Source organism: Strix aluco, chromosome Z (genome assembly GCF_031877795.1).
Source record: "Strix aluco isolate bStrAlu1 chromosome Z, bStrAlu1.hap1, whole genome shotgun sequence".
NCBI lineage: Eukaryota > Metazoa > Chordata > Aves > Strigiformes > Strigidae > Strix > Strix aluco.
In genome coordinates this window covers 9,161,411-9,179,382 of record NC_133971.1, presented here as the reverse complement: position 1 = coordinate 9,179,382, position 17,972 = coordinate 9,161,411, and the positions used below count along the sequence as shown (strand labels likewise).

Sequence of the window (17,972 nt, the reverse complement as noted above, 5' to 3'; positions counted from 1 at the left end):
ACTCGTCAGTTGTTTTAACCTGAGCGTTTGGCCTACTTAGAGCAGCAGCTTGGTTTTTTCCCCATCGCACGCGCTCACACCCACACATTCTCGCACACACGCGGTACAAGCACACGCTTCCAGACACCGATAGGCCACGTAGTGCTTCCCAGGTGCTTCGGCAAAGCGGGAAGCAGTGCAGCTCATGATTTAACTACACTAAATATACACAACCAAACACCTTAAGGCAACCAGCCACTGCAACGGGGAGTTTAAATTGCAGGGGCGAGTTTCTTTTGTCACAAAATGCCCTGTATACCGCACATCTACGTGCCTCTTTAACCCTCCAAAACAATGTGATTTTTTTGTTTTCTGCTAATTTCTAAACCTTCTACCATTTAAGGCAAAGAGTTTGCATTAACAAGAAAGGTCAGAAAACAGCCTTACATCTATCCATCAGCATTTCAGTTTGCTACAACTTTTTCTTAATATGCGCACAACGTCATAGTAAAGGCACTGGCTCCCCAGTTATCTACTGCTAAAACTAATTCAATGGACAAACAAAAATCTTGAAGAAAAGAAGGGACCAGAAAAAGCAGCTTTAAATACACATGTAAGCAACATCAACAACAATAAAAGTAGTTAACTCTGCTAATACGGAAACTTCTGTAACAAAAAAGTTCAATGCTACCTTTTAGAATCTTAGAGAAACTAATCTTAAGTTTTAAATAAATAAGCTTCTGTCCATTCACGTGTCCTGGTCGAAGCAGGAGACTAGTGCTAGAACTCTTGTTGCTGTTTGTCAAATTCCCCTACTAGTTTCTTAATGTGGGACAGCTTGCTGTGGAGATACTGGCATCTACACTTCTTTTCAAAGTAGCTGGGGCTAGACTGTAAAGATAAGATAAAAAGAAAATCATGGCATGAAAACGTTTCTGCAGAGTTGAATATTTCATGTCCTTTGCTTAAAAATACCCTTGAGCCAGGCTCAGTGATTACTACCTCCCACAAATCTGGTGTTACACATACCTCTTTCAACTTTCGGTACTCTTCTAAGACTTCCTCACAAAGCATCTTCAAGGAAAAAACAAACAAACAAACAAACATGAAGACAACATGAAGAACATTTCACTACTACCAGAAAATGCAAAAATAACCTCCCATCCCCCCACATCACCCCAAATATGCAATTAAACATGTAAATAGGCAACAGAAGGGGCATGTGTTTGACGATTCCCTTTGACAAGTCGCTCACGCTGCTGTCTGTTCGCAGACAGCTCAGACAGGTGGAGTTTGAGGGCTGAACAACTTTTTGCAGGGTTTTTTCAAGCTTCAAAAATCCAGGCTAGCCCACACAGGGTCTGAGGATGTATGCCCATTCTAAAAGGTTTCCCTTTGTCTAGTTGAGCAGTACCAGGGATTTTAAAATACTCCTTCTGCTCACAAATACACTTGCAATCTGACCAAAAACTAAAAAAACGCCAGCCAAGAATCCTCAGCGTGCACACAGAATTAAAGAATTCTGGTACTGAACATGAGGAATTTGTATGTCCAAATCAGAGAAGTCTGCGTGGAAGGCCAGAGTATCAGTTTTTGAACACCCTTCTCTGCTAGAATCATAGCTAGCATCAGGAAGATGGGTAACCTGTGGCTGCAGGTTTAGTTAAGTGTATAAAACCATGGGAAACAGAGGGTCAGGAAAGCTTTGGCATTACAGCTGCTGGTTTCCACGTGCTTCCAATCTTCTCCCCGGTCTGTGTAACAGCACCGCAGCACCCCCACGCCTCGACAGCGAAGCATGAGCCAGTCTGGCAATTCCAGCCCTGCGACCGGTTACTCAGTCTCAGATGTTCGTTTTAAAACCACGTCCATATAATTTAACAGATATATATACTGAAAGGTCTGCCTGTGCTGAAAATGTGGGCTTTTGGAAGGGATAAGAGGGAGATGAAACACAATCCTGACACTTTTATCCTTCTTTACCTTATATTCTTTGGAACCTGGAGAAAGCATGTGCCGTTGTGCATCAAGACTCCTGAATTGCTGGCTGATACTCTCCATCTGAGCATACAAGTTCCTGTATTCATCATACTCTGCACAGAAGTCATTCTTGTAACGCTGGCGTTGCTCGTATGAGACTATGGCTGTGTATTTTCTGGTGCAAAAATAAGCACACATGCAGTTTCACACCAAGGACATAATGAATATCAAGCACAGACACCCAAGCTTTAAGTCAGTTAACTACGTGACTGACTGCTTCTACAAGTAAGCACACGTGCTCCAAGGGAAAGCGTTTAGGTAATGACAGAAATCTACCATATTTCTGTGAGAGCTGTTTGCTAATATTTTACTTCTTAGAGTGTCATTCACAAGGTGCACAAGGAAGGCGTAGCATACTTAGAAAACATAAGCAATCATTCAAATATAGAAGGATCAATAAATGCATCAGCTTCAGAGAGAGAAGAGAAACTGCTAGATTATAATCTCTTTCTATGAAGGGAGAAGTTAATTAGATTATATTTACTTTTGAAAATTCATTTCCATTACATTTTTGGAAGGGACTACATTTACAGTGTTGGATGCAGTCAGATAGGCACCAATGTAGCCAAAAACCTAACAGCCAAGCATAGTTAATGATAACATTTTATTATTTTAGGGAACACCAGTTCCATTGCTGTCCACTCAACTAAGGCACTTGCAATACAGCAACACAAACAAACTGCAGAGAGGTCTGAAACAAAAAGAAACCCCATCACATCACCTCCTAAGGAGGGAAAAACCCTTAAATGCTTAAAGCCACTGAAGCGGTTGAAACTTTCTTCATTCCCCTCTCCCTCAAATCACCAGGAGCAGATTTAACAAGGTCATTATGCAAATCCAAGATGAAGCGGGAATGCGAGTAATAGATAGGACTTCCCACCGCTGTCACACCAGTGCTTCTGGTCCTCCTAGCCTAAAGACCCTGTTCTCTTTGGGTGACACAGGCACCTCCACACGGGGACAAATCCTTCAAACCACCTTTAGATTAATTTTAACGAGCAGTAAAACTTTAACAACTTGAAAGTCTGCACCAATGCAGATGACAACTTTGCTCAGTGATGTATCCCAGGCCAGAGGCACCTGGTTAGAGTGCTGGATGGTTTTTAAAAGAAAACTACAGGTGCCCCCCAGCATTTTGGGAAGGACCTGTGAAGCTTGTGCACAGTTACATCCCACAGCAGGAGTTGAGCACAGGAGTAGAGCCCAGCAGAGCACTCGCAATGTAGGCGTGTGCAGAGGCAAGAAATGGGGATAGAAGTGGGGAGAAAGGTGAATCTGTTTGGTTTGTCTAGCTCTTCCTTAAGCTTTGCCTAAAAAGCTTGAGTTCCTTTACTCTCAGCATCTTTCTTTAGACTAAGATGGAAAGTATCTTTATGCTAACGCTGTGATTATACTCATGAATTATAGAGCACTTAGACAGGAAGAGAAATTGAAATAAACTACCAAAGTCCTTTAAACTGGATCAAACTGTAGGTGCTCCCAGGTTTCAATCTTTCTGTAGTGATCAGTCTGAAACAGCACACCCTAATTTTTTTCCAGGACACTGTGGCCAGTAGATTATCTGTGAGATTGCTCCAGATGTTGCTCCTTTCACAGGGAAGTCTTTGTTAAGGTTTTTAATCCCAGTCAGAACTAAACCAACTTCATGAAACCTTGCATGAAGGTTTCTTTGGGGTTTTTGGGTTTTGGTTGGTTGGTTGGTTGGTTGGTCTTTTGGTGGTGGTGGGTTTGTGTTGGCTTTTTTTTTAAACTTTTAACAGTGGCTATTGGCATCCAACTTTAATACTAGATTACATCAAATAACCTTTCTCCTCAGTATCCCTGCCCTCAGCTGACTGGGAAGCAGACAGCGGGGAGCTGGATCGCTTCATTGGCACCCAGCAGAGGCCGAGAATTAAACATCGGTTTGAGTTCTCAGCCTAACACGTGAAGCACTAAACTGCTTCCCTGCAGGGCCAGACTTATTTCAGTCTTTCCGTGGAGCATCACTTAACAGAGTAAGTGAGACGCACAGCGCTGCCATGCCGTCTGCTTCAGCACAGGCAGAAGATGCTCCGAAGTTCAAGCGCTAGGCGGAGGCCTGACCTCCCTTGCTGATGTTACTCCTCTGACAGAAGCTGCTGAACTTGGCAATTCGCAGCGTTTTAACACACTTCTCCCTCTCTCCTGCACCGCAGACACGACCATGGGCTCAGCGCCGCTGCTGCGGCTGACGCTGGGCAATTGCGCTGCTAGGAAGTGTCGGGCTCGTCCTGGCTTTACCTGTCGGGGTGCTCGTTCCAACTCTGAGCACCGAAGGCCCCTCAAAACCTTCTCAAACTCATCCTTCCAACCGAGGAAAGAGCTTTAGACTGCTCCCCACTGTGCCCATCCTCCCCCCAAAAAGCCCATTTTATTAGAAATTCAGGTGGCGCTGACCACGTTATTCCACAATTATTCCGCTGCGGCCTCCTTCAACTTTCGCATTTTTAAAAAAAGGCCACCAGTAAAACAGTGGGGGAAAAGCCCAGACACTGGGCATTTGCAGAAGCTATTTCCCTGTTTTGCAACGGTAAAGACAAATCCTCCTCCTAGGAAAGTTTTGATACTGTCAAAAACTATTTAGGCAACCAAATGATTCTGGTATTAGAGGTATTTCATTTTAAAGCAAGTTCTTTAACACTTGTCACGGATGAAAAGCTTCTTTATAGAGGAGGTAAATTTCAGCTTTTTGGAAATGTCAATCTGATGTTTGACAACTTGTTCAGGAGCCAAAAGTAAACTCACCAGGAAGCCCTTCTGTAGTTTTACAGACTGCAACATGGCAGTCACTGTAGGTATGTTACCTTTCACATGCAAGTTTAATGTCTTTTTATCTTGCTTTGTAGTCAAAATTAAGCAGGTAAAAGTTAAAATCTGAACTGAGGTTCTCCTGTTTTCTCTAGCTCTTTGGTCTGCATTTCTGCGGTGAAATTGGATATTTTGCTGCAGCTTCAAGTTAGCCAGTGACCATTTTACATCAAAGCTTTAGAAATAACTTTGACGGTTAACTCCCGTTAGCTCACATATAGGCTTTGTAACTCTGGACTTTAAAGTCTGCTACCTTCCCTCCCCACTTTCCACCTTAGAATGCACTAAGCAGTGAAAGTGCAGGAAAGGTGTTCAAATTTATGGATTCCAGCATTCAGCTTTCCTCCTGTTTTGCCTTGCCTCTAAAAAGAAAACAGCGCAGGTTCATGTTCCTTTCTTATGGTGTTCTTGAAGAAGAAGGAAATTAAATGGTTTACGTCTTCTTCTAAAGGGTATTAAAAATACTTTTTATGGCTTCTTTTCGCACCGCAATAATTAAGGGACACCCTCAGAGTGTAAAACTTGCAGGTAGTTGAATGAGGCAGCTGGGTGACTTGAAGGAACTTGTCATTATTCTAAAACTACATTTTGGTCAATTCTCAATTTTGTAGCTAAACGAGAGTTTTTATAGGTGATTTTCCATCTGCTTCAATGAGTGGCAAGAAAGTTAATTGTTATTTTACTCACGTGAAGTAGTCTGGTGGTTGGCTTGCTGAAGGAGAACCTGTGGAGGCAGTGCAAGTTTCTTCAACTCCTACAGAAAAGCAGAATTTTGACACTTGCGGTAAACAGATTTTTAATATAGCCAAACAATACCAGCTTAATGGGCTTGAAAACATCCTTTAGAGTTTTATTCTCACAGTAAATTACTTGGAATAAGCTCTGTAAGTTAATAATAGGGCTCACATGACCTTCTCCATAGTAGGCAGTACCGGGCTTTAGAAAGAGGGCACGGCTACTTTATTCTACAGGTTCTGCGCTACCGCAGTATTAACCCAAGGTCAGCTTTTCTTATTTGAAGACACGATGTGGCGTCTGCACAGCCGTTCAAATTATGCAGCAACAGATGTGGCTGCACAAAAGACAACAGCTTGAGATGTATCTGTATCTATGTAGATATAGATGTATCTCAACGTCCAGGTTCCAGCAAGAAATAGAGCAGAAAGCTGAAGTTCTTTTCATGCCATGTTTTTATCCCTCCTTCCCTGCCAATTACAGATATCCAAGGTCAGATTTAATTTCAGCACTCTAAGCAGGAAAGTCAGGAGCATTGTATATAGCTTCCCGGCATTCAGGCTTCAATGACCTGCAACAAAGACTTGCTCCTCATTAACGTGGCAAAACTGGCTTTGAAAGTTATTTGCACTTGTAAATTGCTCTTTTGCTCTTTTAAACGGCATTATGAGAGCACGGTACACTTAATCTCTAGTCCCTCTTTTTAAAGGAATATTTCAGGAGCCTCCCGACTTTTTGATAAATAAGAAAAATAGCTGCCATAAGGAAAAGTTAGCTGGAACACGGAGGAACACTCAAGATCTTGGTAATCTCTCTCTGCTTTTCATCTGGGGTCTTGCAGTTAAAAAACACACAGTCCTATATATTCTTTGTTTGCTTCCACTGCCACTGCTTAAACACAGTATTTCTGCTAAAGCTCAACTGTTCTTGCAATCTCTAAGCTCTCCGAGCTTTAGGTCATGGGGAAAAAAGAACTATCATGTGATGTTCTACTCTATTCTTTTACTTTTAGTATTAAAATTATTACGCAGTACAGCAGTAGAAAAAGTGGTGTAAAAATGGGAGCAACATTTGAGAGAAATGCAAACAGCAATATTAATGGTCGCGGTATGTACAATACAACTTAGGTGAACAGTTTCACTGCGAGCGCTTCATTTCCAAAAATTCAGGTGTGTTTGTTGACATGGCTCAGTGTAAGCACCAACTTGAAATGCAGTGCAGATTTTTGCTTCCCTAGCTGTTCAGAATTTCGTTACTGGCATCTGCAGAAAGACCCTCACCTGTATATAAATTCATAGATATCTGAAAGCACAAATATTTGCAAAGAAATCCCAAGCCACGTGGGCACTGTGTAGTATGTCCAGGAGAATTCTTAAAAATGAACCAAATTCTAGATAAGCTTCCAGCAGAACAGCTTCTGCTTTTTGATGTTGTTCTGTTTGAACTAACATTTACAAGGTAATACAACAGCGGAAAACCAATATGGATTCTTCATGACCATAAAGTAGGGATAATGACAAAGCCAAGTGAAAAAATAGACCATTTGTGTTTCCAGTCCCTCGTTTTACAGGTCTCTTTGCACCACGGTTACCCATACAGGAGTTAGGAAAAGCAGCCTATTAATACCTTCACCCGAATCCAAACAGGAGGATGTACTCAGCTCGGCAGTTTCTTCTTTTCTGAGGTTTTTCTCCTCCATGCTCACACTCACAGTGTGCTGCATCTTGCCTTCATGCTTCTCCTTACGCTTCTTGCCTGTGGACTTAGGAGGCTTCACCTGCACCCCGGCAGGCTCTGGGATCCCCAAAGAACTCCAAGAGGTGTATTTTTGTTGCTGGTCCTCACAGGCCTTAGTGCTATTAGGACTGAAGCTGTCCATGGGCAGGTTTTGTGTCCCCTGCCCCTCAGGGGTGCTGGGGGAGGTGGAGCTGGCAGGTTTTGGCAGGTTGGAAGCGTGAAGGCGCGCCCCTGGCAGCGGGTGAGGAGCGGGAATGGAGGTGGTCGTGGGGCGGGGAGACGGCGGAGGGGCGGCAGCAGCTTTCTCCCTGAAGGCAGACAAGCGCTCTCTGAGCGGGGACGGGATTCCACTGCCCAGGCGAGAGATCCTCTTCTTTTTGTTCAGAGGACCGATGAAAGAGGAATCCAAGACCCTTTTCTGTGATAATAAAGAAAAAAGCCCGTAAAAACCAGCAGAACTAAGTTTTGCTCCCGTTCTGGAAAAGGAACAGTTCTGAACTGGCAATTGTTGAAAACACATCTTTCTTCTCCAAAACTAGCTGTCAAACGAGGAAGTACTGCAGCTAAATACATGGTTTCTTTCATCCTTGGTTTCTAATTTTATGATTAACAAGTCGTTCTTCAAACCTACAGCTAAAAGGCTTTGGGAGAAAGACACTCTCTTCAGCAGCTCTAGCAAAGGCTTCCCCAAAACGAGGAGGTCAGGTTGGTACCGTTTAGGCACCGATTTCCGTTCGGACACACCAGGTGAAGAGTCAGCTTTTGCTGGCACACAGCCACGCGATGTCCTAAAGCGGCCCTGAGAAGCACGCAGCGGCATGCTTCTCAGAGCGTGTGATGTGCAAAGCCGATAAGAACGGGTAAACCCCCCAGTTTTGCTGCAGTTGTTGTCCCAGCTGCTCTCCAGCTGGTTCACATCCTCTCCTCTAGCAAGCGCACGCTGCTCACGTCGATGTACAAGCGGCAGCTTGGGCCGGGAGCCCCAGGCACGGCTCTGTGCCACCCTGTTGGAATAAATCTGGGTTCTGTGGGTAGGGAGGCAGGTGGGAAGAGGTCCCTGGGACCTGCACCATTTCGTGCTCTGAAAGAAAGTTAGGGAAACACAGAGGTGTGCCCTCCCTCCTCTGTGTAAATGTAAATAGCTCAGTGGTGAAAGGCTTTCTGTGCTTCCCATCTTATCTTAAGTATTTTAATAAACATTCTGAAATACAGAACACGAAATGTAGCAGCCCTTAAAGCTACGTGACTAAGTTTTTTTGCAGTCCTTGACAGTGCAACCGCCTTTAAAAGGAAGAAACGTCCAATCAAAGAGAAATGCTTCAGTTTTTCATGTGTTTAAGACAATATTAGTGCTTCACATCACAACTTTTACATCAGTGTAAAGTGTGATAAATCTTAATACACTGTAAATAATGATAAAAAAAGTACAAAATACCTGAGCATTTGATGGGCCATCTTTACTGGGAGTTACAGGAGATCCCGAATGACTGGTGCTGGGGGCATCCTCAGATGAATTTAATTTTCTGTAAGCATGACCCAACATTTCAGGTTACAAGGCAAAAAATGTCTATGTCATAGCTCTTTCATTATAGGGAAGACAGACATTCATTTCCCAGAACAAGTTTTTTAAATGGCAATTTTCCTTCCCCTAGAGACTGAACTTACCTAGAAAGTATTAACTCCAATGACTGTTTATCGATTTCATTGTATCCAGGCCAATCTTTTTGAATGTCTTTAAACAGATGATCCTTCAGACTGTAAGAATTATCCTTTGTATTCAGGCTGGCTACCTATAGGCAGACATTTAAGAAAATAAATGTTCATGATACCTAAATGCACACTGCAGAAATAAGATTGGTACTGCAAAGTAAAATAAAAGTTGAAAACAGAATCACACACCAGTTTTCCGGGTTTTTTAGATGTGAAGATCCAAGTAGCTCTCATGTAACGAGCACCAATTTTTAAAAATGTGGTCAACTTGGGATGTAGAAATTTGAAGGTAAGAAAATCCCAAACTGCTGCAAACCTCTCTCTGCACCAGGGGTCTGTAATACAGCACTGGGAATCAAGGCAAACTATGCCAAAACTTTAAATATTCACTGCATGAAATATGCTGAGAGGCCTGTTTTGTGGGGGGTTTTGTTTGCCTTTTTTTGTTTGGGGCTTTTTGTTGTTTTGTTTGGTTTTAAGAACTGAAGAACACTATCTCCACATACAAATTCAGATTTGTTCAACTTCAGGAGGACACCTGCTGTTCTTTGGTTGTACACAGCTATACGGCAATGGCAGAGCACAGACTGTGCTTGGAACAACGCCTGTTTTCCATCATCACATTAATGAACGCACTATGTCGTCATTTGTCTTGAGAAACAGAACTGCTTTGCTTTCTCAAGTGCCTGGGCCACAAGAAACTGTATCTGTCTACTGAACAGTTGTACCTGATAACCTAACTAGCGCTAGACAAGTCCTTCTGGTACAAAGATGAATTCTTCATCTATCCCATTAGTTTTAAGCCATATCAAAGTTTTACCAATTGGGAAAAAAGTAACTGTACTCATGTCTAACGATAGTTTAGTGCTGAAATGTTTAAGGGGAGGTGTGCAGGCCAGATGTGCGCTTCCTTCTGCAGACGCAGGGTTCAGTATTGTCACGAGAGGCTTGTGTGCATGCCTCGCTCTATACCTTTGAAAATAAAATGGGCTTATAGCTTCCTTAAGAAAAATGCAAAGTATACTCAAAAGGTTAAAATGAGCTAAAAAGCCCTTGAGATCATTGACACCCAAAGTGCTGGTTTAGACTCCATCACCTGACACCTGTTCAGAGTTTCAGGGAAAACCCCCAAAACTATCTCTCTTTGCCTGACACAAAATGTGGAATAACTACTCATCAACACACCACCACCACTTTTCAGCTCAGCCTATTTTTTTTTCCTCTAAAACATGGCAAATACTGCAAATTCATGCCTGTGTCCACGTCTGTCTGTCCCCATCTAAAAAACCAATTAAAAGTAACAAAGATACCCTTAAACAGTAATTCACTTGTTAAAAACAACTAAAGCTGTATTCTAAGAGAAGCAAATCTGTGCATATCAGATCTTAGCAAGTTCAGGCTGCTGATTTTAGATTTGTACAAAAAAAAAACCTCATTACAGAGCTAAGAAAAACATGAGCAAGGCTTTTCAGGGTGTAGCGTTGCTAACACGACCACTTCTGATGCAAACCAGTACCTTGAGGTACTGGTTCCTTGAGGTTCACACCACATACAGGAAACAGACTCCAGGAAAGTCTCCTTAAACATTGCCAAGCATAATGGGACAAGAGGAAGTTTTTGCACCTTTCACGCTCTAGGGAGCTGAGCTTTTAGAATTTTATAACCAACTTAAAATATAGATTGACTACTTCAATTTGTATGTAAGAACATGGCTGTCATTAAATTGTGTCTGTCTTCGGGGTGGAAAAAAAACAACTACCATCGCACTGGGGAAACAAAACAATAACACTTAACATATTCAAGGAATGAGGTTTTAGAATTCAGTGTAGGATCAACCAAAGCTGTATAAATGTTGAATTTTGCTCACTTTAAGAGGTTCCCAAACACTTTTTTCCTAGACAAGTAGGAAATATTCCTACTTCACCCATTAATACGTGCCTAATTCAGCCACAGTCGGTGGGTACAGGGAGTATTTGAAAAGTAAGGGAGGAGCCACTGCATCTTACGGTACTTTAAGAAGCCTTTTCTGAACTGTTTTTGTAGCAAATTAATAAGTGACGCTCTTGAACACGCAGCTTAAAAGTTTCACCTCTACAACATTATAGACTTACCAATAATTTTGAGGGATGTGATAAAGAAATACAGGTGGAACTTAAAGGAGCACTGGAAAAGCTACTGAATAAAAAAAAGTTTCAAGGAAGGTAAAGACACAGTCCACATGATAGCAAAGAAATAATATGCTCAAAATCGGACCACCACCTTTAGCATTTACGATTTCGCTGGAACACCCTTCCCTTGGTTGCAATTCCGACAGATCCCAAGGGAAGTCAAGCACCACTTACAGGCCACCAGCCACGTTCAAACGAAGTACTAACCCATGCGATTGCAGTTACCAAATTTCTCTCCACATAAACTCGTCACAAAAACCATGAAGTACTATGACAAACTATTTCACACAATTGAGAGAACGCACAGTCAACTTCTCTCAACTAAGCAGTCCAAGTAAAAGAGAGAGGGAAAAAATAAGACATTAGGAGAAACAAAGCTAGAAATAGTTAATACTGCCTGGCATTCTAGCAAAACAAAACCACTCGCCAAGAATTTTTTCATCTGTCTTTCCTTTCCTCACACTGACTTGCAGTTTGGGGCATCTGCATGAAGTTTATTGAAAAACTTCAACAAGAAGCATTAAGTTGTTTACTATTTTCTGATTTAAACACTGAAGTGACACAGCTCAAAATTATTTTGAAAAGAATAGCAGGAAGGAAAAATTTCTGGCACAAACTCTATGATCTCACCTGATGAAGGATCATTCCAAGGCAATTCTTGTCCTTTTGGTAGACACCATCTTTCCGCAAGCGAGTGAGTAACTCTGGTTTCTTGTAATTCTTCAGTGCCAACAAATGAATCACCCTATCCCTGTACGGCCGCCGACAAACCACATTCTGTGTGCAAGTCCTCCCTATTATGTTTGCAGGGTTCATGGGCGTTGATCTCTTCCTCACAGGCACAGGATCTGGAATTTTTTGTGGTGCTTTTCTGACCTGTGCTTTTCTTCCTGAAATAAGGGTAAAAAGAAAAAAAAAAAAAAAAAAAGAGAATGATGTGGGAGATTGGCAGAAGACAAGGAAGTTGTTTTAAAGACTTTACCAAGCCAGATAAACTCTAAAAATGACTTAAGTTAGCATTTCAAGATCTATAAGAATACAGGTAGCAAAGCTGCATCGAGCTGGGCATTAACAAAGAAATATTCAGTATTAAAACAACTGGGGAGTGATGCCGGTAGGAAGGCTTTACTGATTATTTATATACATGGTGCTTTTATTATTTTTCCAGTTTATAAGCTCAAGCACCGAATACTCAAAATCGGGCATTTTTTTCAGGAGAGTACTCCCAAGTGTGATGCAAAGGTCTTCCATATAACTAAAGGATCCCCCGTAAATGCCTAGGGAGAACAAGTCTACACAATTAATCACATCACTGCTTAAAGAAACTACCAACACTTGGTGTTGATCACTTTTGAGCTACCATAACTTACACCACGTTTTAAGCTGAAACGTTCCCCTCGTGTTAAATAACCCCAGGTTTGTCAGCAACAGTACACCCAAAATTTAACAGTTCTTGGGATCAAGGCCGGAGAAGTTTTAAAACATGGCCTGCACAGCATTTTGGATCAAACTCTATAAAAAGATGTGTTTCTCAACTGGAGGAACAATGCAAGTGTGCGCAAGCAACGCATCCAGAATTTAAAAACAACACTACCCGAGCTGAATCTCAGCTTTCCAGAAAAAGACCTGAGCTCCTTGCTCTGCTATCAGGCAGGGAAAAAAAAAAAAAAAAAAAAAAAACAAAAAAACAAAAAAACCCAGAAAAGTATCAGAATGTTACAGAAAATCATTGTAGTAAAACCTGTTTGCAATCCAACAGAGGATGTGACACAAAGCAGCTATTTTTTTGAAACCAACAGCTCACGTTTGGTACATGAGGGACACTTAATGAGTATTGGTGAGAAAATCTGGAGCTTGCTCTCTCCATCAGACACACAGAGACTGAGCTGTGCTTAGGTACTGCTTGTCCTCAGGAGTAGCAGGAATTTGTTTCCGTTTTGCAGTGGAGGCCAAACCTTTATAACCTTGGCACCCTGCATGTTCCCTGGACTTTGCCCTTCTGGTTTTCAAGAAGAAAGCTAATCATGCAAATGCACACAGTTCCATTTTTTGAACAGTGTGAACTTAGCAGTTTTAAATTGAATGCATTACAAACATCGGGACAAGTTAATTTCTGTGTAGATACACACACACACACCCCCGGCACAGCTGATGGTGTAACCAGCATTCAAACAAAACACCTCCTGAAGTCATGTCTCTGAATCCCTTAAAAAGAATAACGGAGAACATAACCAAGCATTAACATGATTAACAACCGCAGTTCCTGATTTGTACTGCATGAAGCACGCTGCAGAGTCACCCCCGTGACCTACCAGCAACAAGACCTGTCCTACCTGAGCCTCCTCAACGCCAGTCTGAAACAAAAGTGCCCCCAAATATCCTAACTGTCCTACTGTCAATCTTCAGACCCCATTTATTTAATGTTAAATATTCGCTTAAGATCTATTTAAACCACCAACAGGAATCATGCAGATCATTCACATGTAAAATAGAACTTCCCCAAGGAGAAGTTTTGAAATCCATGAAAGTGGCTCCTCTCACGCTGCCGTTAAAGAGCAGTTTAGACAATACAGGGGAAGCAGTCCCCACTCCATGTCCCTGTATCAACCCGTGCTGAGCTGCCTTAGTGTCAAGACCACACACACTTAGTGTTGTATCTCCAAAAAGCTGTGACAAAGCTGGCTTCAAACGCCCTGCTGAGGCAGAGCAAGCGTTGTACCATCGCTGTCAGGGATGTCCGTGCTGGCGGACGACTGCGGCCGCAGCCAAGTGAGAGCCTGTTTTACGTAATGAAGATGGATGTACCTGGTTCAGCTCGCTGCTGCGGGCAGGACCGCCGCTGCCCGTACCACTGAGTGCCTAGAAAGGGGATGCTCACCTTGCACCTCTCTGCAGCCAGCTCCAGGCTCCTCAGGAAAACGGTACTCAGAGCAGTTTAATAACAAACAATACCACCTAAATGCTTTCTGTTTTGTGGAAAATGATGAAATCCATGTTCCCATGCCAGCATTGCCTTACTTTAACTTTTTTTTTTTTTTTTTTGAAAACCAACCATGGTCTTGTGGTAGCAGTTGCTTACTGATGGCCAAGACATAAATAAAATTTAATCAGCATTAGCAAGTGTGGAAAGCAAAGTTTTTCCTATAAAGCCTATGAACTTGTATATGAGACTTCCTCAGTGTGAATTTTTTTAGATTACAAATTCAGGCTAATGACTTAGCACAGTATTTAGGTCCTCAAAAGTGCTGTCACAAAAACAAAACGTTACGTACTGAACCAGAGAATTTCAGGGCATGGGGTGGTAAAATCCCTCACCTCAGTGGTCAAAATTTCAACCAGTCAAGCGATATGGGAACGAGGAACGACTGGCAGGCTTTCTCGGGGGAAAAAAAGGGCCAATGTCTGAAAGCAGCACGGGCAGACTGTAACATGAGAGCAAGCTACCTACATCAGAGATCTCTGAACACACCGACTTTCCCAAGAATCCTGAAAAAATGAATTACTGAGTTTAAAAACATACAGGCATCTAGTAAAAAATGAAACACCGCCATACCTAAAAATGGCCCATCAGGTTTAATAACCTTTGCACTTCCATTGCGCAACTCCTCTTCTGGCTGGGCCATGCACGCTTTGGTCGTCGGATAGGAATCACTTGTGGTACACACTGTAATTTTGTTCTGTATAAGTCCCAGGCAACTGAGTTGAGAGGCTCCAGAACTATAAAAACATTGGAAAAGGTTGAGCCCAAGCGCTAGTTCACGTTTAGAAGCATGGTTGTATCAGGAACTTTTAAACCTGTCTTAACAGGTGAAGAAAAATCTTTTTTCCAGTCCTGACAGCTAGCTAGGGCGTAAATCTATTCCAAATTGTCTCTGCATGTCCAAATGGTATCAGTTTTACCTGTCCGTGTAGTGTGCTTGAGAGGCAGGCTGCCCGCAGCGTTGGTGGCTCATTGTTGTAATGACTGTTGCCAGGACAACTCGGGCAGTTACACCGGCCCTGTGACGTCAGGTAGGCCCCGCCCCAGGGGCCTTCCACCAGCCGCCCGGCTCTCAGGTGGGCACATCTCTCCTCCCCTCCACCTGAGATCGTTTACACTGGCCTAACTGTCACTGCTCTTAACGAGTACACTGTGTGGCACCCGCCATTGCAATGGCTCTGAACAGAGAGAGGATACTGGCTTTAGCTCACCCAAAAACACTTTAGCCACCCTCAAACTCCCCATCAAGCCTCCAAGAAGGGTCAAGAATCTCGTGTCTCAATTTACCACGTCATTTCTGAAAGTCGAAGCTGGACCAAGGCCCTGACCAACATTTCAAGATGATCCAGCTACAGTTCTGTCCATAGCCTAGAGCTAGGTATTGATCCCTTGTTCCGAAATCCCTGCATTTGCAACAGAAATAAAGGTCCTTCTTGCCATCTAAAGCACAGCTTTTATCCGTTGCCTCTTTCCTTTCACCACAGGAACAGTCGAGCACTGACTGAGATGATGTGTAATCCCTCCCCTCAGGCTGGGCATTTTCAAAATCCAAGACAGTTTTGAAGCCAGACCTGACTGGAGCACAAAATTAGACTAGACACCCTGCAGAGGTCCTTTCTGGTTTTATTTTCTTTTAAATGACTCTGTGTGTAACACCACACAAGTCTTGCATTAACTTTGCAGGCACTTTGCACAAACTGAGAGCTGGCTACAAAGGACCTCACGAACGCTAGTCTGATTAGATTTTGAAGAAGATTCTTAAACCCACATTAAAACTACCTAGACATGCTATCTGGAATTATTCAGAGCTAAAGCAGCTTAAATTTAATCTTACTTAAAAAACACAGTTTAATTTAACTGAAGGTGCTCCTTCCTAAAGGAGAGAGTGTCATCAGAGATGCTGGGGAGGGGCAAGCCAGGAGCAGAGGCAGGACCTCTCAGCCCTGGCATGCACTCCTGCCGCTTGCTTTCTGCCAGCTGTGGCAGCTGTCTGGCCCCTTTCAGATACAGTTTAACCAAAAAAAAAAAACCACAAAAAAACCAAAAGCCCACACTGCCCCAGGCTTGCCCAGGTCTGCCACTAAACCATCCGGCTTTTTGCCAATCCCATCAGTTAAATGAGTTCACTGAAAGGTTGTATTGTAGTAGAAGAGACCTAGCGCAAGGGGACAAAGAGGAGGACGGGGATGGTGAGAGATCTCCTGTTAGGCAAAGAGCTATTAAATCAGCTCATTCGCTTATTGCTCCCAAAACCCACTATCTAGAGAAATCTCTGTTCTGAAATTGAGGGCAGAAGCTCGCCTGTGACTGAGAACCTGAACAGCGTCCACGTGCCTGTTTGCTATCAGCTTCCCAGATCAGTGCATAAACTCTGCCTGTGATAGCCCAGTTAATCAAATGGGAGAAATAGTTATTCAACACCACTGGACCACATTGATACGACGCTGAACGTAATCTTCCAGAAGCTGAAGCAAACTTAATGCAAAAGCAGGGCATTTTCTTGCCTTTTCGGGAGATGTTAACACTGTTCACTTTGACTCAGAGAACCAGGACAAGGTGCTGCTGTATTACATTTGGGTTCTGAAACACCATGGTCACGCAGTTATGGATAAGGTCACCGATTTATGTTCTCTTCTAATATCTTGGCAGTGTTATTTCTAGCTGTTCTCTACTTGCCTTACCTGAGCCCATCAGCTAAAGGACTCTGCTATTCTGCCATGTGGGAGTGGGGTACAGCCTTCAGCGTCTAGGAACTAGTGAGGTGATAGCAGAGGGTGTTGAGGCCTTTGTTGCTTTTCCACTGTGTAAGCACTATGCTGCGTATTTGTTGCAGCCATGTGCAAATCACCACTGGCCTTTCCTCTTCACTTGTTTTTGCCCATATCACGATCTTCTCTGACCTTAGAAGAGGAGCCTCCTTTGATTCCACCAGCAGCCGTCAGACACAGCGACAGTATCTTGGGGATGTTCACTGCTCTGGCAGTGCAGACAGCACCTTAGATGCTTGATAGCTGAGCGCAAGCAAAGGGTCTGCGTAGCAAGGTCTGTGTGTGCTGGCGTTTGGAGAAGCAGCTGGCGTATGGATCGCAGGTTTCCTCAATTTCTTGGCGTTTCACTCGAAGGGGAAAGCGAAGGTGGTGAGTTTGAGAGTCCCTCTGAAGTGTCGGCATCTCCTATAGACAGCCGAGATATTTTGGTTCTGTAAAGATTTGATTTGAACGCTGGTTTCTCCAGAGGTATTACACACATAAAATTCTCTGCCACTGCAGTTTACCATTAAGGTGATTCCTTTCGGGGAAGAAAGTTGAGTGGAAAGTGCACTTGTTCTAGAGAAACAATCTTGAATTAGAAGAACAGTGATCTCTGCTAGCTAACAGCTGAAGAAGGAAAACACCTTTTGTGGTAGGTGTTGGTTCAGAAAGTCTCTTGTGTCAGAAAGAGCTGCCAGGAGGGTATTGCCCAAAGTCAGTGGGATATGCCTCCTGAAGTAGTTCTTTTTTTTGTCTTTACAATACTACCTTCGTTTTATAGGTAATATTTATTTTACAGGAAGTGCTGAAGAGGTGTAACTTGTTAATGTTTAAAAAGGGTTTTCTCTGACCTGAATGGAAGTTTCTACAGATGAATGTGTTGTATCTTTGTTTATGAATAGCTGTAAATAGAGAGCAGAAACACTTATTTTTCTCTTGATAGAGGAAGAGAATTAACCTCTTTAATCTTTGCATTGTTCTTTAGTTATATTTTGGGTGGGGGTGGGGACCCAAGCCCTTGGACAGCTGATGTTGTGTAGCACT

General features: G+C 42.9%; 1 protein-coding gene across 1 annotated transcript; it reads right to left on the bottom strand.

Annotated features, from left to right (window-relative positions):
* Window positions 1–759: 759 nt before the first annotated feature.
* On the bottom strand, window positions 760–15,151 carry LOC141918740 (RNA polymerase II elongation factor ELL2-like). Its single transcript, XM_074813607.1, has 10 exons — window positions 15,099–15,151; window positions 14,752–14,915; window positions 11,829–12,088; window positions 8,986–9,110; window positions 8,756–8,843; window positions 7,210–7,738; window positions 5,536–5,602; window positions 1,963–2,134; window positions 1,009–1,053; window positions 760–870 (listed from the first exon to the last, which is right to left on the bottom strand). Exons 1-10 carry the CDS (start codon window positions 15,149–15,151, stop codon window positions 760–762), a joined length of 1,614 nt encoding a protein of 537 aa, XP_074669708.1.
* Window positions 15,152–17,972: the final 2,821 nt, after the last annotated feature.

Coding starts and splice junctions, on each gene's coding strand:
- LOC141918740 (XM_074813607.1), bottom strand. CDS start 15,151: ATGAGCCACCAACGCTGCGGGCAGCCTGCCTCTCAAGCACACTACACG. Junction 2,135..5,535: donor CAACCACCAGACTACTTCAC/GTGAGTAAAATA, acceptor TTTTTGCACCAG/AAAATACACAGCCATAGTCT. Junction 1,054..1,962: donor CAGGTTCCAAAGAATATAAG/GTAAAGAAGGAT, acceptor TTTTCCTTGAAG/ATGCTTTGTGAGGAAGTCTT.